Source organism: Sminthopsis crassicaudata, chromosome 5, assembly GCF_048593235.1.
Source record: "Sminthopsis crassicaudata isolate SCR6 chromosome 5, ASM4859323v1, whole genome shotgun sequence".
Taxonomy (NCBI): domain Eukaryota; kingdom Metazoa; phylum Chordata; class Mammalia; order Dasyuromorphia; family Dasyuridae; genus Sminthopsis; species Sminthopsis crassicaudata.
Window position 1 is genome coordinate 238287670 of NC_133621.1, and position 21692 is coordinate 238309361.

The 21692-nt window shown below is 31.8% G+C and overlaps 1 protein-coding gene across 1 annotated transcript in view; it reads left to right on the forward strand.

Annotated features, from left to right (window-relative positions):
• PKP2 (plakophilin 2) overlaps nucleotides 1-21692 on the forward strand; it is a 122979-nt gene that overhangs the window by 94470 nt on the left and 6817 nt on the right. The window contains exons 8-11 of the mRNA XM_074270574.1: nucleotides 10443-10607; nucleotides 12160-12333; nucleotides 16232-16385; nucleotides 21399-21588. Coding sequence (XP_074126675.1) covers nucleotides 10443-10607; nucleotides 12160-12333; nucleotides 16232-16385; nucleotides 21399-21588 — 683 coding nt within the window. The remainder of the gene's footprint in view (nucleotides 1-10442; nucleotides 10608-12159; nucleotides 12334-16231; nucleotides 16386-21398; nucleotides 21589-21692) is intronic.

Here is a 21692-nt window from a genome sequence, read left to right on the forward strand (position 1 = left end):
TTGCCCAATTTTGCTTTTTAAAGCATTCTTTTCTTCATTAGCTTTTTGTATTTCCTTTTGTACCACTCTTAGTTTTTTCCCTAGTATTTCCTTTATCTCTCTTACGTGATTTTCAAAATCTCTTTTGAGTTCTTCCATAGTCTGGAGTCTAATTCTTATTTTTCTTGGAGGTTTTGGATATTGGAGCTTTGACTTTGTTATCATCTTCCAAGTGTGTGTTTTGATCTTCTTTGTCACTATAATTACTTTCACTAAGTCCAAATTCTAAAGGTCACATTGTGAATTATCTATGATATGTTACTGCTTTAAAGTATGATGAGTAAAAAGTAATTTTAGACTCTAATGAATTCAGTACTAGCAATTTTGTGAGAGACAGTTTGATATGATGAATAGAAAGCTGGTCTCACATGGAATGACAGTTAAGGAAATATGTTTAGAAGAATTGCACATGTTTAACCTATATCAGATTACTTGTCTTGAGTGGGAGAGGGAGAAAAATTTTAGAACACAAGGCTTTAAAGGTGAAAGTTGAAAACTATCTTTGCATGTATTTGGAAAAATAAAATACTATTAAAAGAAAAAAAGAAAGAAAGCTGGTTTCAGAACCAACTAGTCAGCAAGTATTTTTTTAAAAACTACTATGTTCCAGGTACTATGCTAGTCACTGGACATAGAAGTACAATGAATGAAACAGTCTTTAGCAAACGTTCATTCTGAAGGAAAATAGAAGTTTCCATAAAATATAATCATAAATATCAAGTTAAAAATAAAAATAAAATTTTAAAGTAATTAAATACAAGGTACTTTGGATCATAGGATACTAGCATTTGATAGTGAAATTAGCTTAGAAAAGCCTTAGGCTGGGGCAGCTAGATGACTCAGTGGATAGAACACCAGCCCTTAAGTCCTGAGGACCTGAGTTCAAATTTGACCTCAGACACTTAACACTTCCTAGCTGTGTGACCCTGGGCAAGTCACTTAACCCTAATTACCTCAGTGAAAAAAAAAAAAATAAAAGAAAAGTCTTAGGCTTTTCTGCTTGAGCTGCCTGTTAGAAGAAAAGAAACAGTGAAGCAGAAGTAAAGAGGGGTGTGCATTCCAGACATGGGGAATAGTTAATGCTAAGACACATAGCCAAGAGATGGAGGACCAGGAAGAAGGCCAATTTGCCTAGATCACAGAGTGAAGAAACAGGAATAATGTTCATTGATGTTGGAAAGACTGTAGAACTTATTAAAAACTGAACAAAGGAGTTGAAAAAGCCTTCTTGTAGAAGGTGAGATTTTATCTGGGACTTGAAGGAAGCCAGAAAAGCCAGGAGGTAGAAATTATTAGGGAGAGCATTCCAGTTTAATGAAATTGTTATTTATCCTGTGCATTTCTGTCTGTGTAATCTAAATGCCTTCAATCTGCTTTTCTCTGTCACCCATTGCTCTAGATTTAATGTGAATATTCACATTAATTAGTTCTATGAAAGTTAATTATTTGATCTTTGCCAAAAATTATATACTTAATAGCGATAGAGACCAGAACTATTGCATTGCCATAAGGAGTTTCTTTGTCAAAGAGTTCCCCAAACTAGTAAAATCATAGTTCTGGTCTCTATCGCTTCAAGTCCCAGCTAAAATCTCACCTTCTACAAGAAGGCTTTTACAATATCTCTTAAGTCTAAAGTGTTCTGTTGACCTGTTAAAGCCATGAAACCTAGATGGCTCCAGAGGAGAAAGTGAGATTGGAGAATTTTCATAGCCCTCCCTCACTTAAATTCACTTGTATATCATGGCACTTGTATATCTGATGTCATGGTACTCTTTGAAAATGAAGGAGAATGAAGAGGATTCTGGGAAGGTGGTAGAGGTCATCGATAAATTTCAAGCTCTCCAGATTTCCCCCCAAAACAGAATAAATTTACACCTCAAGGTGAACATAGACTAGTGAATAATACTCACATCAGGAATAGGTTAAATATGCAACACTACATATATACCATGAAGGGTATATAGCATTCTCAAAAAATCTATAAAGAAATAAAGAAGAGAGAGATGCGTGGAGGGGAAAGCAAAAGGTAAGGGGATGGGAAGAGATTAAGTAATATCGAGGATAGGTAAGGAGCAGGATTAAAACAGAGTTTTAGGATAGGATAGGAAAGATAGGTGTGGGGAAAAGAGTGAGATGGAAGTGTGTCTCTGTGTATGTATGTATATATTTATGTATATTTATATGAATACTTGCTTAATTATAGCCTGCTTGGGGGAAGTTGAGGGAATAAAAGAGGGGAAAAAAGAAAAGAGGAAAAAATACACAACAGAGAAGAAAAAGAACAACCTATAAGGAAGTAAAGAAAAGATAGATTCCCATGAATATAATTTCTTCTACTATTATATATCCTTTCTTGAACTGATAATTTATTGTTATATATTTTGAATCCTCCCTTATGTTCTGCTGGGCACATTACAATGTTCTGTTCTGTTCTGTTTTCCTTTTTTGTTCTTATTTTATTCTTTTTTTAAATAAAAAAATTTTAAAAGAAAATGACAAAAACAACAACAACAACAACAAATTACAATAGTAGGAAAACCGATTGCATCTTTTTCACATGTAAATAACTGATGAAAAATTAAACAAGAATTTTAGAAAAGCTAGATATGAGAGCTCACTAGTAATAGGAGTAGACATATTTCTCAGTCATGCATGATACTATTATTCCCCTTGAAAAGATTACATATTATGGCATAAAAAAATCTCACAAACATGCATAAAGGAAGTATAAAGATTATAATGACATAGAATTACATTCAATAAAAAGCTGTTGGAGAATCATTGATAACTTAATCTTTTTTATTATAGATTTTTATTTACAAGATATATGCATGGGTAATTTTTCAACATTGACAATTGCAGAACCTTTTGTTCCAATTTTTGCCCTCCTTCCCCCAACCCTCTCCCAGATGGCAGGTTGACCAGTACATGTTAAATATATTTAAGTATATGTTAAATACAATATATATATACATGTACATACAGTTATTTTACTATACAGAAAGAATTGAACTTTGAAATAGTATACAATTAGCCTGTGAAGGAAATCAAAAATGCAAGCCAACAAAAATAGAGGGGTTGAGAATTCTATGTAGTGGTTCATACTCATTTCCCAGCTCTGGGTGTAGCTGGTTCAACTCATTACTGCTCTATTGGAACTGATTTGGTTCATCTCTTGTTGAAGAGGGCCACGTCCATCAGAATTAATCATCATACAGTATTGTTGTTGAAGTATATAATGATCTCCTGGTTCTGCTCACTTCACTCAGCATCAGTTCATGTAAGTCTCTTCAGGCCTTCCTGAAATCATCCTGTGTTATGGGCCAGAACTTGAAACAAGGTGCTAAGTCAGTGGAATTGATAGATAGTTATCTAATTTAACATGATTGATTTAATACTACAAGGAGATATTATGGGCCACAACTTGAAACAAGGTACTAAGTGTAATTGAGGAGACAATGGTTAAATCTAGTTTAGCATTGATTTAATCCTACAACAAATAATGATTGGTATATACTCAGGGTGGGGCATAAAAGAAGAAGCTCTCAGGACCTGAAAAGGGCAAGTGCACTAGAAGCTCTCAGAGCCTCAGCCAGGATTCAGTTGAGATTCAGAAGCCAAATAAGGCAGTCAGGGAGAATGAAGGAAAATAGAGAAGTGGTGGCAGGTTGTCCTGTGGAGAACACTGAAACCAAGATCCAGAAGGCCTCCAGAAAAACTAGCCGAGCCCCAAGTAAAGGAAACAAGACTTTGAAGGATACAATAAAGGATTAATAATGACTTGGAGCATCTTTTCATATGGCTAGAAATATTTTCAATTTCTTCATCTGAGAATTGTCTGTTTATATCCTTTGACCATTTATCAATTAGAGAATGACTTGATTTCTTATAAATTAGAGTCAATTCTCTACATATTTTGGAAATGAGGCCTGAAATTAGGCCTTTATCAGAACCTTTGATTGTTGAAAATGTAATAACTTAATCTTAAAGAATTGCTGAGTCAAAGAAAAATATCATAAAGCTGATAAATAACTTCATTTCTTTAAATGACAAAAGCGAAACTAGATGTCATATTTTGGGGAGGCAGCTGGAGTAGTCTTTAGAGAAAACATGGTTCTAAACATTTTCATCAACAAAAGAGCAAAAAAAAATCAGTCAATGGAATTTTAAAAACCTAAAAAAGAAAAAAAGAAAATTAAAATTTCATTTTAAAATGAAATAGAAATCCTGAAAATGAAAGAAGAAAAAAGGGAATAAGAGCATTAAAAATATCAATAATAAAAAAAGAGACTTTATAACAAAGAAGGATATTATTAGAAACTGGGCATTAGTCAACTCACATATAGGTCTTTGTTACTCCTTATCTGTCAGCATCAGCTTCCATGTCTCAACAGTCATGCTGAAAGAACTTGTAGTTCACACTGATCTTCACACCAATATATTCCTATGTGGAAGTCTTTCAACATGGGAAATTGTAGAGCATTCTTAGAGACCAATAAGTCAGGACCTTCTGAGCTGCATTACCTTTACAGACACAGATGATGCTGAAAAGAATCAAAATGCAGTGAACCCCACCAACATAATTTTTGGTGCCAAGCATCTAATTGGTCACAAATTTGATGATTCACCCATATAAGTAGGCATGAAGCTCTGGGCTTTTAAGGTGGCATAAGCAAGAAGAATAAAAAGACAGACAAAAGCTTCTATACAGAAAATCTTCTATGGGAAATTGCCATTTATCAATTGGACCATTTATCAATTGGAAAATGGCTTGGTTTCTTATAAATTAGAGTCAATTCCCTATATATTTTGGAAAAGAGGCCTTTATCAGAACTTTTGACTGTAAAAATGTTTTCCCAGTTTATTCCCTTCTAGTCTTGTCTGCATTAGTTTTGTTTGTGCAAAAACTTTTTAATTTAATATAATCAAATTTTTCTATTTTATGATAAATAATGACCTCTAGTTCTTCTTTGGTCATGAATTCCTTCCTTTTCCACAGGTCTGAGGGGTAAACTACCCTATGCTCTTTTAAATTATTTATAATCTCATTCTTTATGCCTAGGTCATGAACCCATTTTGACCTGAGCTTGGTGTATGGTGTTAAGTGTGGGTCAATGCCTAGTTTCTGCCATACTAATTTCCAATTTTCCCAGCAATTTTTGTCAAACAATGAGTTCTTATCCCAAAAGCTGGATTCTTTAGGTTTGTCAAACTCTAGGTTATTGAAGTTATTGGCTGTTTTTTCCTTTGAACCTAATCTATTCCACTGATCAACTAATCTATTTCTTAGCCAATACCAAATGGTTTTGGTGACCATTGCTTTATAATATAATTTTAGATCTACAGCTAAGTCACCTTCATTTGATTTTTTTTCCATTAATTCCCTTGAAATTCTTGATTTTTTTTGTTTTTCCACATGAACTGTGTTGTTATTTTTTCTAGGTCATTAAAATAGCTTTTTGGGAGTCTGATTGATATAGTGCTAAATAAATAAATTAGTTTAAGTAGTATTGTCATCTTTATTATATTTGCTCACCCTATTCAAGAACATTTAATATTTTTCTAATTGGTTAGATCTGACTTTATTTGTGTGGAAGGTGTTTTGTAGTTTTACTTATATAGTTTCTGATTTTCCCATGGCAGATAGATTCCTAAATATTTTATACTATCAGTAGTTACTTTAAAAGGAATTTCTCTTTGTAGCTCTAACTGTTGGATTTTGTTAGTGATATATAAGAATGCTGATGATTTATGTGGGTTTATTTTGTATCCTGCAACTTTGCTAAAGGTGTGGATTATTTCTAATAGCTTTTTAGTAGAATCTCTGGGGTTTTCTAAGTATACCATCATATCATCAGCAAAGACTGATGGCTTCCTCATTACCTATTCTAATTCCTTTAATTTCTTTCTCATCTCTTATTGCCAAAGCTAGCATTTTTAATACAATATTGAATAGTAATGCTGATTCCACTTTACTTTTCAAAAATTGGACTCCAATTTGTAACCAAAAGTAACTGTTATGGCAGTTTAACAGTGAAAGGACCAGATTGTTGGAATACATGGGAGAGCTGCTAAAATACACAGGAGCCACCTAATAGTGGCTGCTTGGAGATCCAACCCAGAATGGATCTCCTCTTGTGAGAGGATGATACAAAGAGACAGTTGTTGTTCTCTGGCCTCTCTGATTGAAAGGCAGTTATAGTCTGATCTCTCTCCTCTTCCCTTTGCCTCCAATTTATCTTATTTCTAGTCCGAAACACCTGTGTCAGCAAAGGCTGCCTCAAAGCTCCTTCAAATGTTATGATCCACAGCTATGGAGGCTCTCAGGGAATTGACCTGTCAGTTAATTGTGTCAATTGACACAAAAACTTATAATTTTACTTTGAAATAAAAATTTTCATCCAACTTTCTCTATTAATCTTATGAATTAAAAAAAAAAAGTACTCTACATCACTAGGTATACCATTGTCCTTTGAGGAATTCTTAAATTCCAGTCATTTTGGTGTTAAAAATAATCATCTGTGTAAATCTGGATATTCTGAATAATTAAATTCATGCAGAGGGAAAGAAGTGAACAGTTTATCATTGCTGTAAACAAGCAGAAATACAATTCTTGTTTTAGGGAGTTTAAAAAAAATTTTAAACTGGCATTATTTGAAATAAGAAAGAATCTATTTTGTCCAACCATAGTTGAACTTATTTGACACTCAAACTATTTAAATGAATTTGTTGAATATATGCAAAAATATGTAATATAGTTAACAAAACAAGAAATAGAGACTTTAAAGGAGAGAGAAAAATGTAAAAGGGAAAAATACAAAGACAGTAATCATAGCTGTGAATGTGAATGTGATAAAACTCTCCCATAAATGGAGGTGGATAGCCAAGTGGATTAAAAGCCATACTCCTATGTTGATTACAAGAAACATGTTTGAAATAGGGAGATACACATGGAAGATTAAAAGCTAGAGCAAAATATATTATGCTTTAGCTGCATTAAAAAAAAAAAAAAAAAAAAAAAAAAAAACAGGGTCAGCAATCCTGATATGAGATAAAGGTATTTTCCTATTTATCCCCATTCAGTTTTCTCCAGAGCTCTATCATAGTTGACATTTCTAAAATTCAATCAACCCTATTAACTTTCTTATTTTGTGATTAGATTTATCTCTTTCTGAGAGGGAGATGTTGAGGTCCCTCACTGGTATAGTTTTGTACTCTATTTCTTCCTGTAACTCACTTAATTCTTCTCTAAGAATTTAGATGGTATATTATTTGAGACCTATATCCTCAAAAAATGCACTCTCCACCTCCCCTCCTCCCTCTATTGTAACACATCTTTTGAACATTTTCATGTGATATAATTTACCCTATTTTTCCTCTCCTTTCCAATCCTTTCTTTCACTAATGATCAATATTAATATTACTTCATTGTGTATGATTCCATTTAGCAACATGTCCATATCTCTTTTAATTAGATCTATTTTTGCTTTTGCTTGACCATCATGGAAGATAAAGTGGACAATTTTGATCCCATAAAATTCCAAAGATTTTTGTCATGTTAAACTAATACAAAATGTGTACAGTGACAGAGCAAAAAGCAACTTGGAAAAAAAAATAAATAAAACAGAAAACTAAAACATAAAACTAAGATGGAGAAGGGAAACAAGGAAGCTGCCTGAGCTCTCCTCAAGTATCCTCAGAAAAAAATATTAAATCACATTTCTAAGCAGATTCTGGAGCATCAGAATCTACAAAAAGATGTATAAGCAATCCATGGCACTTTCACAAAAATTGGCCATATATTAGGGCATAAAAACATCACAATCAAATGAAGAAAAGTTAAAAATATTAAATGCATCCTTTTCAGAACATGATACAAATTAAGTGTAATAAAGGCCCATGGAAAGATAGACTAAAAACAATTGGAAAGTCTAATCCTAAAGAATGAGTGGATTCGAACAAAACATAGAAATAATAATTTCATCAAGGAGAATGATAATGCAACAACATATCAAAACTTATGAAATGCAGCCAAAGCAGTTAGTAGGGGAAATTTTGTGTTTTTAAATGCTTACATGAATAAAATAGATAAAGGAGGAATCAATGAATTGGGCATGCAACTAAAAAGCTAGAAAAATAATAAATAACAATCTCCAAATTAGAACTAAATTAGAAATTCTGAAAATCAAAGGAAAGATTGATAAAATTAAAAGTAAAAAAAACCAAAACTATGGAACTAAGAAAATAAAACTGAGTTGATTTTATGAAAAAGCCAATAAAATAGCTAAAGCTTTCATTAATCTGAATAGAAAAAAAAGAAAACCAAGTTACCAATGTCAAAACTAAAAAAGTGAATTCACCAATGATGAAGAAATTAAAACAATAATTAGAAGATATTTTGCCCAACTGTATGCCAAAAAAACCCTTTCAATCTAAGTGAAATGGATGAATGTTTACAAAAATGCAAATTGCTCAAATTAACAGAAAATAAAATAAAATAATTAAATAAAATCCTGTTTCAGAAAAATAAATTGAACAAGCCATCAATGAACTCCCTAAGAAAAATCTTCATGGCCAGATGGATTAACAAGTGAATTCTACTATTTAAAGAATTAATTCCAATATTATATAAACTAAATAGCTTATATTTATAAATAAGTGAAGGAGACCCCACCAAAACAGAGAAAGAAAATCACAATCTCCTTAATGAATATTGATGCAAAAATTTTAAATAAAATATTAGCAATTACAGCAATTTATCACCAAGATAATATACTATGAGCAGGTAGAATTTATATAGAAATACAGGGCTGGTTTGGTCTATGGTGTCAGCATAATGAACCATATCAGTAACAAAACTAATAGAATATAGTTATCTCAAGAAATACAAAAAACTTTTGACAAAATACAGCATCCATTCCTATTAAAACTGGGATAAAGGGAGAGTTTCTTAAAATGATAAGCAGATATTCTTAATTGCCTTGTATATTATCTTCCCCTTTAGATTTTGAGCTCCTTAAGGTCAGCACCAGTCTTTTTTTTTTAATCTCAACACTTAGTGCCTAGTACATAAATGGTACTTAATAAATGTTTATTAAGTGACTAATGTTTAATCAATTATTTGACAACTCTCTATTGAATGTAAATTTTTAAAGGCCAAACAAAATAGAAAGGTTTACAGCAGTATAGTGTAACTGACCAAAAGTTGATTTTACACAATGTACTGTGAGATTCAGGTATAAAAAGTTCTAGGCTTAAGAATTTTATTTGCTATATGGTATTTATGGTATTATATATTTTCATGTGTTATGAAAACTGAATATTGTCTGAAATCAATGTTTTGTTATCTTTTTTATTAAAATGTTAGCACAAAAGGTCATACAATTCTAAGGAATTGTGCAAAATGTTTTGCATGTTACCACTTTTGTGTACTGTACTTTATGGATTTTGTGATTACTGTCTTAGGAAAAGTACATATTATCAGAATTAATATTTGGTTAAAGAATTGCATGGAGAAAAGTATATTTTCAGTAATTGCTAGCAAAAGATTACAGTTTTTGGTCATTAGTCTTTTTCCCATAGGTTCAAGTGTATCAAAACTCAGTTTTTACTGTATTGCTGTTATCTGGGAATGTTATATCTGCAGAAGGTGAAGAATGATTCAACTTTGTGTATAATTCATATTTACATATTTGTGTGCATGTATATATATATATCCCTCTCTCCCAATCCACAGTACAAGGCAATCTCATATTTTGCATTCTTGCCTTTGCATTCTTGCCTTTAACTAGTATAGTTTTTGCATGTAGTAAAAAATATTTAATTAATTGAATCTGTAAACTTTCAGAGCTTATACTTATGTGACATAATCTTCAAAATCTTAGTGATATCTCCCTTCCATGTGAGAATAGAATTTTATCAAAATAGAATCAGAATAGAAATTTAGTGAAGAATAAGGAAAACAGTGGGAATGCTTTCACTTCTTTTTGCATTTGATTTTAGGAAAGTGCTTGGTAAAACTTAAAAGCACTGTTGGAAGGGGAAAAGGAAGCCCTGTTCTTCCTACCCCAGATGAGGTTCATAAGTTACTATTTTAGTAATCTCATTTTCACTTTCACATTGGCAACCATGAATATTTAAGTTCTGTTCCTCAAACAATCAAATCCAAAGACCCACACAAATTTTGTGACTTTACAACTGAAGTTTATAAATAGTAAATAAATTATATAGTTTATATAATTTATATAATAATATAAATAATATAATTATATAGTTTATATAATAATATAAATAATATAATTATATAATTATATAGTTTATATAATAAATTATATAGTTTATAAAATAATACATACTCTACATGTGTATCAGGTATAATCAGTATGCATTTTCTCTTTTCTTAGGCTACTGAGAACTGTGTATGTATTCTTCATAATCTATCATACCAACTGGAGGCAGAACTCCCAGAGAGATATTCACAGAGTAACTATATTCAAAGCAGGAATATCCAGACCACCAATAACAAAAATATTGGGTGTTTTGGAAGTCGAAGCAGGAAAATAAAAGAGGTATGTTGGGACGTTTTCATAATATGCTTTTACATAATATAATATTTCTAAGCCCTCTTTCCTTGATTTGCAGATAGAAGCAAACAATACAAATTAATTTGCAAACTTTTGATAGTAACCAGCCCTAATATGTAGAGAGTTCACTATGAAATCCCAAAGTAATCTTCAAACATTATGGCTTCATCATACATAAAATCAAGCTTGAGAGGGAATTGCTAGTACTTTGATTCTGTATTCTGAATACTTTTCAAAAACAGGAATTTTATTCAAATAAACCTACAAAAAATCAATAATATCTTAAGATAGAATGGTCATATCACAGAACTTTATCTTCCTTAGTTAGAAGCTGCCTCAGATTATCTATCTAGTTCACCTGCTCCCTGCAATAAATTAAATAGCTAAAAATTGTTTAGTGATGGGCTTGGGAGATGACCAGAACTTTAATTCTTATCTATTTTAGAGAATAGTTGTGATTTCTTTGATGACTTATTCAGTTTACCTAAATGTCACTTTTTTTAGTTGTCATAAGTTCTCTGTATTTTATAACTAAAATATCTCTCTTTAAGAAAACTGATTTTGTTAAGTCTAAAATCATACTTACCTAGAAGATTATACAATCCATATAAAAGTTAACATGAAAGGTAATGGAATATGAGCTTCTCTCCTAGTTATAATTTTTCAGACATCATTGATCTAATGTGGCAAATAGTAATGATATGCAAGGGAGTATAGAACATCTAGGTTTTTTAAAAAAAAATAACTTTATAAGATGCATAGCTAACCTTTGATAGGCACTGGTTTAGTGAAATTATAGGACTAGATTTAGAGTACAAAATCTGTGTTCAAATCTTGTCTGAACTATATAATGAGTGTAATTTAGGGGAATATCACTACTCTTGGCTTGACTTTCCTCATGTATAAAAGATATTTGGAATAAATAACTTTTTAAGATTACTTATCAGTCTACATCTATGATCCATTTTCTTGAAACAGAGTCTTCTTTTATCATTTTTATAGCTGATTTTAGTTGGGAATTTATAAAAGAACCGCATTCTAGATTAACTTCTTGGTTTCTTGTATTCCAAAGTGGGTCCCATGGGAAGGAAGTTGAAAAGGAAGTAGAATTGTGGAGAAGAAAGTTGAGTTGAGGCCCAGAGATGTGCTGAAGTCCACTCAAAATTGGATGGAGTAGAGTGTATTGTTAAATTTTATTAATACTTAAAGGCTTGAAAATTAGGGCTTGGTTTATTATTTTGCTAATTTTCTATACATAAGGAAGTGATGGAAAACAACGGCAGATCACACTTAAAAGTATATATACAATGTGTATATGGGATTGGGGGAAGAGCCAATCATTACCAGTATACCCCTGGGCAGTGGAACCATTCATATTCTCTTAATTTGTTTTTTCTACTGTATGCCTTGTTTCTCAATTCCTTTTTCCTACTGTCCTATTTTAAACAATTGTTTTAATCTATGCTGGTTTGAATAGGGGATTATAAAAGTGATGGCAGTGCATTAATTCTAGAATTTGATATGTTTGTATGATTAGCAATACCAGGACATCCCACTGCCAGAGGAAAAGAGTAATCCTAAAGGTGTGGAATGGCTGTGGCACTCCATTGTGATAAGAATGTATCTATCTTTAATAGCCAAAAGTATAAGAAACTACACACAAGAAGCATCTTTGGGAGCTCTCCAGAATCTCACAGCAGGAAGTGGACCGGTAAATTTAATTTCTATTTTAATGCTTTTTATTTAAAGATAAATAAAATGCTTTTTTAAATGATAAAATAAAATTTATTAGACCCAAATATATATATATATATATATATATATATATATATATATATATATATATATATATATATATATATATATATATATATATATATATATATATATATGTATGTATCCCAGATGGGTAATTCTTGTAAGTCAGAAATGTTCTCACTTCAATTCCAGGGAGAATTACAAGCAACTGTTACTTAGTAGTTTTCCAGGATACACTCCTTTTGTTCACAAGATGTATCATATTAGAAAGGAATGATTCATAGTGTCAAATTGTAGGGGGGAAAAACTAATAAGCACTTATTCACAAAAATCTGACTGCAAAATTTGAAGTATTCTGTGCTCTTCTGTGGACTGAAAGTAATTTTTTTTTCTTTTTTTGTCACCAAAAGTATACCAACCTGTTAGGTTCTTACTAAGTGCTAATGAGATAATGAGATATTAGGTTCTTACTAAGTGCTAAGTAGGTACTTGACAATTTTCTAGTTCCGGCCATGACTGGGAGTTTTACTTGCAGGTGGGGAAATGTGCTGAATAATCCAGGGAATATGGTCCCTGTAACGTGCTGTTGTCTCCAGAAGCTGCGGATTGCTCTCTGGGAGGAGATCTGCTGTGTCAACTCAAATCTCTCGGACAGATTCTTCTTTCTGTAGAGAACCGTTGTCTCCAAACAGTTGCTGTTAACTCTGGTGCAGAGTATTGACTTACCTCTTTTATCCTCCCAGAGAATGGACGTGGGATAATGCAAGGGTTTCTGGGAAAAATTACTTCAACCAATGAACTTGCTCCTCCTAAGCATGCAAGCTCTTCCCCAGAAATTCACAAGTAAAACTCCTAGTCATGGCCAGAACTAGAGAATTGTCAAGTACTGACTTAGCACTTAGTAAGAACCTAATATCTTATTATCTCATTAGCACTTAGTAAGAACCTAACACCAACCCCTCTGAAAAAGATAGATTTCTGTTCTAAGAATTTTACCTCAGATAAATCTGCATGAGTTCCTGTTTATATTGTAAAACTTCCTTGCTGGAAAAATTTAGATAACAAGTATTAAAGGTATGATCCCTGTCCAGCTCCTGTAGTGAGCTGTGTGACTTTTACCAGGGCCAAGAGAAGAGAGTCTCGAATATGAACTCTTCTCAAATGCTCATAGAGTTGATACAAAGCATACTCTTTGAAGTTCCTATAGTTTTCTCTAACAAACAAGATCTACTGAGAAGTAAATGATCCCTAAGCCCCTGATCTTGGTTGATTAGAGATGCAAATAGTTGAGATACATTTCAGGGTAAAGTTTATCATACCATTGTCTCAAGTATCTTTCTCCCAAATGCCTTTAGTCCTATTGTGGGCTTTTTCCCATGTCCTAAATTCAAAGATTTGCCTTTAATCCAAAGAGTAATGTTTCCATTTTGCTTCAGTCCTTAGATTATTATTATTATATTGAACAATATAATAATAATATATATAATATATTAACAATATATTATATTAATAATAATATTTTATTATATTGAATTATATTATTATTATTATTATATTGACAAGCAGGCTGCTATTTCAGTAAGGGAGTTTTAGTGGAGCCAAGTTATTGTAAGATTCAACACCTGGAATGGATTCTTACCTCCTGGTACTCTACAATTCTTCCTTTTTTAAATTAAAAATGCAGTCTATGGACTTCAGTTCTCATAGCTGAGAATGATTGCAGAACATACTTGACAGTACAAGGGACTAAACCAATCAGTAGCAAAATAAAATATGTGAGAGGAACAAAATGCAAAAGCATAGAAATCAGATTATTTATGAAATTTATCTTTTTAACCACTCAAATATTTGGTTAGCTACGCTATCAGGATCAATTCCATAGACATTGCTTCTTGCCATGTTTTTTGCTAAAAAGTTAGTTGTAATCAAGATTCCAAATTGTTTGCATGATTCCCTAACCATATTAATGATTGTTCCACTATGTTTAATTCCTGTTTTTAACTTATAATCTATATTAATTTGTTCTAAAAAGCTTATAATATATTTTTTGCTAATTTATCTGCAAATTGAGCAATCTGAACAGTTTTTGTAAGAGCTGTAGCTGAAACAGCAAATGTTGTAATAATTGATACCTCTGCTAGAATTCCAATAATGATTCCACAAATCTCTTCTACTACTACTATTTTCTAATTTTCCTTGATGTTGTCTCAAACCTCTCCACCTGCTGACTTGTATTAATTGTGATTAATCTTATTAGACATTATCACATAGGATGGCTGTTCCATAATAACAACCATAGATAGTAAATTTGAAAATATTTGAATAGAAGTAAGACATTGGGATAAAACACAATTGTAACATTTTACAATATATCCTTCTAATACTTTCATGATTTGGATTCTAATGTTATTCCTTAAAACAGTTTAAATATGCTATACAGGATATCTCTGAGGAATTTGAAAACATCATGAAATCCCCTATTTGAAATTGTGAAAATTTGTGCCACTCTAAATCCCAAATACATTGTAATAGGAGACCCATCTGGAGACTGGATAATTTGGGATCATTCACCAATCAGTTCTAATTCCCCCCCTTTAAATAAATATGACTCAAAGTTTTCTGGGAGCAGGAGAGATGATCTCATCTTCTGAAACTGCTTTCTGTGGAGAATGGGCATAGATGTGAGTCACTTGCAGGGTCCCATTTTTTTATGGAGGTGATGGAAAATTGGAGCTGACTGAAGTGTCCAAAGGTTGATTTAATTTCTTGAAATTGGCCAATGCAGCTGTAACTGACCAAAATCTAGAATACCAAACAATTCTAACAAATAGAGGTTAAGATGATCTGAGATAAAAAGACAAATCCAAAGGGACTTCTATAGGATATAGAGACCAATGTATATTGAGCAGCAATTTTCAGGTAATGAAATATATTTGTATCACAGGACATAGAATATATACCAATCTTGAAGATGTTTCAGTTTTAGTTTCTTATAAACAATAAATAATAAACAATAGTTCATTCTTATGTGCAAACATGTTATTTGTTCTTACATTACTTTGGAAATCTATAAAGAATTTATTTCACCAAACATTTATATATAGGTATATATCTATAGTAAATAGATGACTAGGTCAAATGCTCATTAATCAAATTATTTAGGATATATTGACTACATATTTTCATATTGAAAACAACAAGATATCATGTATTTAAATTTGTGTTGACCATTTGCTCTTATCATAAGAATTTGTCATAAAAGGAAAATATGGAGATACCATCAAAACTGATTCTTCAGGACTGAGATCACACACATGACAAAATAAAACTTCTTTAGTTGATTATGAGATTTAGGTTTTACATGATGACAATACCTCCAAATACTTAGTTAACAATTTTTTTTTTCCTGAGAATAACCAAATAGTTTTTGTTGTAATTTTTCTGTGAATTTTCTAGTGGCAGTGAAACATACCTAATTCCTTAATCTACATTTACAAAATTACAAAACCTTTAAAAATTTATTTAATTTCTTAATTCAACCAAACCAATGTATACATGACTACTATTGCAACCTGTATCAGTAACCATTTTTTAAAAGGGTCAACATCTATTCCTGAGTGAATGATTTTAAACTAATTGATATTTAAACTGAAAAAAATAGGCTTTTAAAAAATTATTTAAGAGGTTTGTTTTTTTTTTAAAGTGGATTGCATAGTTGCATGATAATTATTTATATAAAGTCAGTTTTTAAAACAATTTAGTCAATTTGAAGTTATCAAACAGGTCTAGATTGCCTTGTCTTCCTAAAACTAAATGCTACCCAGAACACTGATAGCATATCTTATATATAGATGCCAGCTGCTGTAGCCCAGACTGTTGTCCAAAAGGAAAATGGCCTTCAACACACTAGAAAGATGCTACATGTGAGTGATTTAAGTGTAAAAAAGACTGCAATCTCATTGCTAAGGAATTTGTCTCGGAACTTGTTTCTGCAGAATGAAATTGGTGAGTTTCTATCCAAAGTGATTTTTTTCTAAAATGCTTGTATTTGGTATATTCAACCCCACCAATAGTTGTAGAAATAAAGAAATAAAGCAAGAAAAAGAAACAGAAAAATAGGTATTAATTGAATAATTTAAGATGATGTTTTTTGTACCTAGAATTTTAGATCATTGGTATTCATTAGAACTTAAATGAAATATCCTTTTTTAAAATGTCAACTATTATTTTAAAGTGGGCATGAAAGGATGAATTTGACAATACTCTTACAAAATTTTAGTGAATCTATATAATTTATTCATACTGGATATTCTCTTTATAATACAAGTAACAATTTACCTATGCCATATTATCTCATGTTCATATTTTCTGAAAATCTTTCATTGAATATCCACCCATTATACTGCATATATTTCTTTAGTTCTTTCATATCACAGTTACCAAAACAATACTGAGCAATACCTGTTATTCCTTACTATCAATATATGACCAGACTTCATCCTTGATCATTCCTTTTATGCCATTTCTCAAAGACAAGTTCATCATTGGTGATGTATTTTTATTCAACATATTTTTTCTGCCTGCCACCTGATTCTTTATTCCAGTTTGATTTTATCACATACACTGTTTAAGTTTCCATTGCCCTTTGGGTTATATATAATTTCCGTTTTCCTTTGGGTCGTCTAAAATTGTGACTCTTAGGAGATTTTTAATATTCCATGTTTTATAGCTACATAGCTTCAATAACAGAATGAATATTGTTAAAAAGATGCCTTTTGTGGAGAACCTGAGTTCAAATCTGGTCTCAGACACTTAACACTTCCTAGCTGTGTGATCCTGGGCAAGTCACTTAACCCCAATTGCCTCAGGAGAAAAAAAAAAAAAAGATGCCTTTTAATTGCACATGTTTTATTGAATTACTTGTTGTCTAGGGAAGGGGGGTGGGAAAGAAGGAAGGAGAAAAATTTGGAATGCAAGGTTTTGCCAGGGTGAATGTTGAAAACTATCTTCACATGTATTTTGAAAATAAAAAGCTATTTTTAAAAGATGCCTTTTGAGGCAGCAAGATCTTAAAATTATGGATATCATTGTGCAATTTTCCCAAATGCAATCCAGCCCCATGTATTCTTCTTTTTCATATCTAGGTTCAATTTACTATTCTTTGATATCTATCTAGGATACATTCCATTTATGCATAAACTCAGTAACCTGTACTTGCCTGCCTGCCATAATTGGGGCACAATCCACTCTTCATTCACATCTTTTTTCCTGTGTAGACAGTTAGGTTAGTCTTAGTTTGGTCATAGTTGATTTTTGTCAAGAAGGCTCTCTTTGCATTTTAAGGACAGATTATAATTAATTAATGACATGTTATCCAAAATCAAACAGAGCTAGAGAATTTCTTCATCATCATTTCTTCTAGTTAGACTCTGCAAATTAATCTTTCAAGGCACTGACATATGTCTTTCCATGTTGATTTTAATATTAGTCTTTATGTCAGTCATTGCCCACCAACCCTGAAGACTGAATCATCCTTTGTACCAACAAAAAGCATCCAATACAAAAAGGGAAAACGTCCAGTACAAAATCCAGTACATATAACATTGTAAACCCTCTCCTCCCTGTTATATGGGAATAGATATGTTTTGTAATTGCTTCTTCAGAAACTTCTATAGTTTTTATTGTTTTTCAGATTTTTTGATAATCTTTTGAACTATATCGTATATTGTTTTCTTTGATCTACTGAATTTCACTTTGTATCTGTTCAAAAAATTTTTTTAAGTTTTCCTGAATTTCTCATAGCCATAATTTCTTATTGCACAATAATATTCTAATATATTTATATGCTTTAAGTTTTTCTAAATTATTCCGCATCAGGAAATCAGCAGATATGGAATCAGCAAATTCCATGTATATTCCATATCTGGTTCTTTGCTGCCAGAAAGTGCTACTATGAATGCTCTGACATATATTAGACTTATGTTTCCATCTTTGACGTTTTGAACAATAATTTTTAGGAAGATATTGATGGGATCTGTTTAGTAATTTTTCTTACATAATTTCCAGTTAAAATTCTCTTTTACAGCTCCACAAATACACATTGTGTTTCTCTAAGCCCTGAAACACTAACTATTCTCATCTTTTACCTATTTTCATGGAGGCAAGTGAAACTTCAGAGGTATTTTAATTTGCTTTTCTCTTATTCATAGTACTTTGGACCAAGTTTTGTATAGTCATTTATATTTATAAATTTCTTTTGAAAACTATTTGATTTACAGTTAAATACACAGAAGATGACAGACCCTAACTCCAAGACCCCAACCCAGCCAAATAAAAAATCTTGTAAATTAACACTGAAGAACTTGTAAGAGCTAGACATTTTATTTAATGTCTTTTCTTCATCAGCCCTTATACCTGGGGCAGGGAAAACAAGTTAATTCAATTATGGCTAGGGCAGGGGACATTGCAGCAGCTAGCTACTTTAACTCTTGATTAAACACATCATGTTATGTAAAAATGAGGAGATATCTATTCTTCCCAGGTCTGTGAAGGAAAGGAGAAGTTCAAAAGACTAATCCTTATGACTGGATGCTTCTACTAAGAATGTCTCACAGCTTCAGTCACTCTGCCTGAAGACTCACCAAACTCCCCACCTAATCAGCAAAAATGTATAGTTGCTGATTCTCCCTAGCCACTAAAGAGAGAGGAATTAGAGAGGTTTTGAAATATGTCAGCATGGGCAGCTTTATCAAATCTGATGAAAGGAGGACTGGAAAAAGCAGCTCAGACCAGTTCTCCCCTAGATGTTACTAAAAGAAGAGACCCATGTTGGGAAACCTCACATCTTCCTATATGATGAAACTGAGATAATCTTACAGCCTAGCTTCATAAATCTACTCACAAGCAAAAGGGGAGGACCCAGAGAATGAATGATAGGGGAATATAAAAAAAAGGCTAAGACATCTAAGATGTCAAGAAAGACTTAGTGAAAGCTCAGCACATGGGAAGATAAACCAACAGAGGTAGAAACAGAAGTATTGGCAAAAATTCATAGTGAAATCCAAGCACTTTTGCCAAATAGTACAATCTGAAGAAATGTGAACCAAGTAGTGCCTAAGGCAAGTTAGTGTCCTTTGGGCTTCCTAGAGATAGTAAAAGTAAGAAGCTGTAAAAAGAAATAAAATTCATTAAATATGAACATAGTTCAGACATTAGAACTCTCAGCAGTCTCTCATTGCAGATCTAAAATTTGAATCTATGGTGGAGAATCTCTCTAAATAATTAGGGGAAAAGAAATAGACACTAATAAATTTGAAATACAAAATTTGAAATGCAGGAAAATTGATAGAAACAAAAGGCAGCAATGTTAACAAATAAATAAATACACAAATCCTGTGTGAGCCAAAAAGGCAGGGATGGTAATCATGATTTCAGATAGAGCAGACCTAACTAAAAGAGATAATGAGAGAAATATATTTTGCTAATAAGCAATGCAGTAAATAACAAAAAAAAAATTTTACAAGTCTCCTAAAGGCTAAAGAAAAAGGAAAAAAAGATTTGTGTGTACAAATATACTTACAGCAGCTTGGTGGCAAAGAACTCAAAAAGAACTGCCCATCAGTTAGGGAATGGCTAAAAAGGTTGTGATATATGATTGTGTAGAATACTATTTATTATTATATATATTCTGTATACACACACACACACACACACACACACACACAATAATGTTATAATGATCATCAACTATGAAAGAGTCAGCCATTCTGATCAATGTAGGGATTCATGACAGTTACAAAGGGCTCATGATGAAAAATGCTTCCAGAGAAAGAACTGCTCAACTCTTAAGTATAGATTGAAACCTATTTTTTTCTCTTTCTTTTTTTTTTCCCTTCAATATTTTATTTTTCCAACCATATGTAAAAATAGTTTTCAACATTCAGTCTTGTAAAACTTAGTGGTCTAAATCTTTCTCCTTAACTCCCTTACAGGCAAACAATCTGATATGGTTAAATATGTGTTACCCTTTTAAGCATATTTCCATATTTGTCATGTTGTGCATCTCTCTATTTTTAAAATTTTTTTTCTAACATGGCTATTATGGATATATGTTTTTTTTTAATTCATTTTTCCAAATTATCCACTCCCTCCCCCCGATGACAGGTAATCCCATACATTTTACATGTGTTACAATATAACCTAGATACAATATATGTGTGTAAATACCATTTTCTTGTTGCACATTAAGTATTAGCTTCCGAAGGTATAAGTAACCTGGGTAGATAGACAGTAGTGCTAACAATTTACATTCACTTCCCAGTGTTCCTTCTCTGGGTGTAGTTATTTCTGTCCATCATTGATCAACTGGAAGTGAGTTGGATCTTCTTTATGTTGAAGATATCCACTATGGATATATGTTTTGCATGTCTTCATTTTGCATGTCTTCACATAATATAATTAATATAGTTGCCTTCTAATGGGGGGAGAGGGAAGAAAATAAGGGAATTTGGCATTATTTTAATGTTAAAAAAATTTTTAAATGAATACTTTTTTAAAAGTTTTTTTTTTTTTTTTTAAGAGCTAAGATGAAATTGGCTTGTTTATGGAAATTTTGACTTAAATAGTCAAATAGTTTCATCAGTCTCCACAGGGGGTAAAGAAAAAAGTCCTTCAGTCCTCTAATATAAGACATGATAGTTTTACTCTAGTCATTCAGCAATATTTATCAAATGTCTGTGGTGTAAAGAACACTATATTAGGTGTTTTTTTTTTTAAGAAAACTAACAAATAGAATTTCAGCTGTGAATGTACATATAACCTAGTTGGAGAAAAGGAGCAGACATAAATGAAAATGAATAATTACAAGAAATATAAACAAGTACAAATAAATATAGTTTTGTAAGAGCCTATAGTGGAAAGGTCGAACTATAATTATATTTTTATTACTACGTAAACTCCAATTTGAGCTTAGATTTTTGAGAGAAATGTTTTAACCAAATATTTCGTTTTATCTCGCAGCTAGGGAAACCTTACCTGATTTAGTTTCCATAATTCCTGACACAGTCCCAAATTCTGATCTGCTCATTGAGACTACAGCTTCTGCCTGTTACACCTTGAACAATTTAATCCAGAATAACCAGCAAAATGCACAAGATCTTTTGAATACTGGAGGCTTTCTGAAGATTATAGCTATCAGCATGGGTGATAGGTGAGTTATTATGTTAAAAGAGACTTCAGAAGTCACCTGTTCCAATCTAATGAATCCTTTTAAGAATCCTCAATAAGTAGATACTAGTCCAATCTCCTTGTATG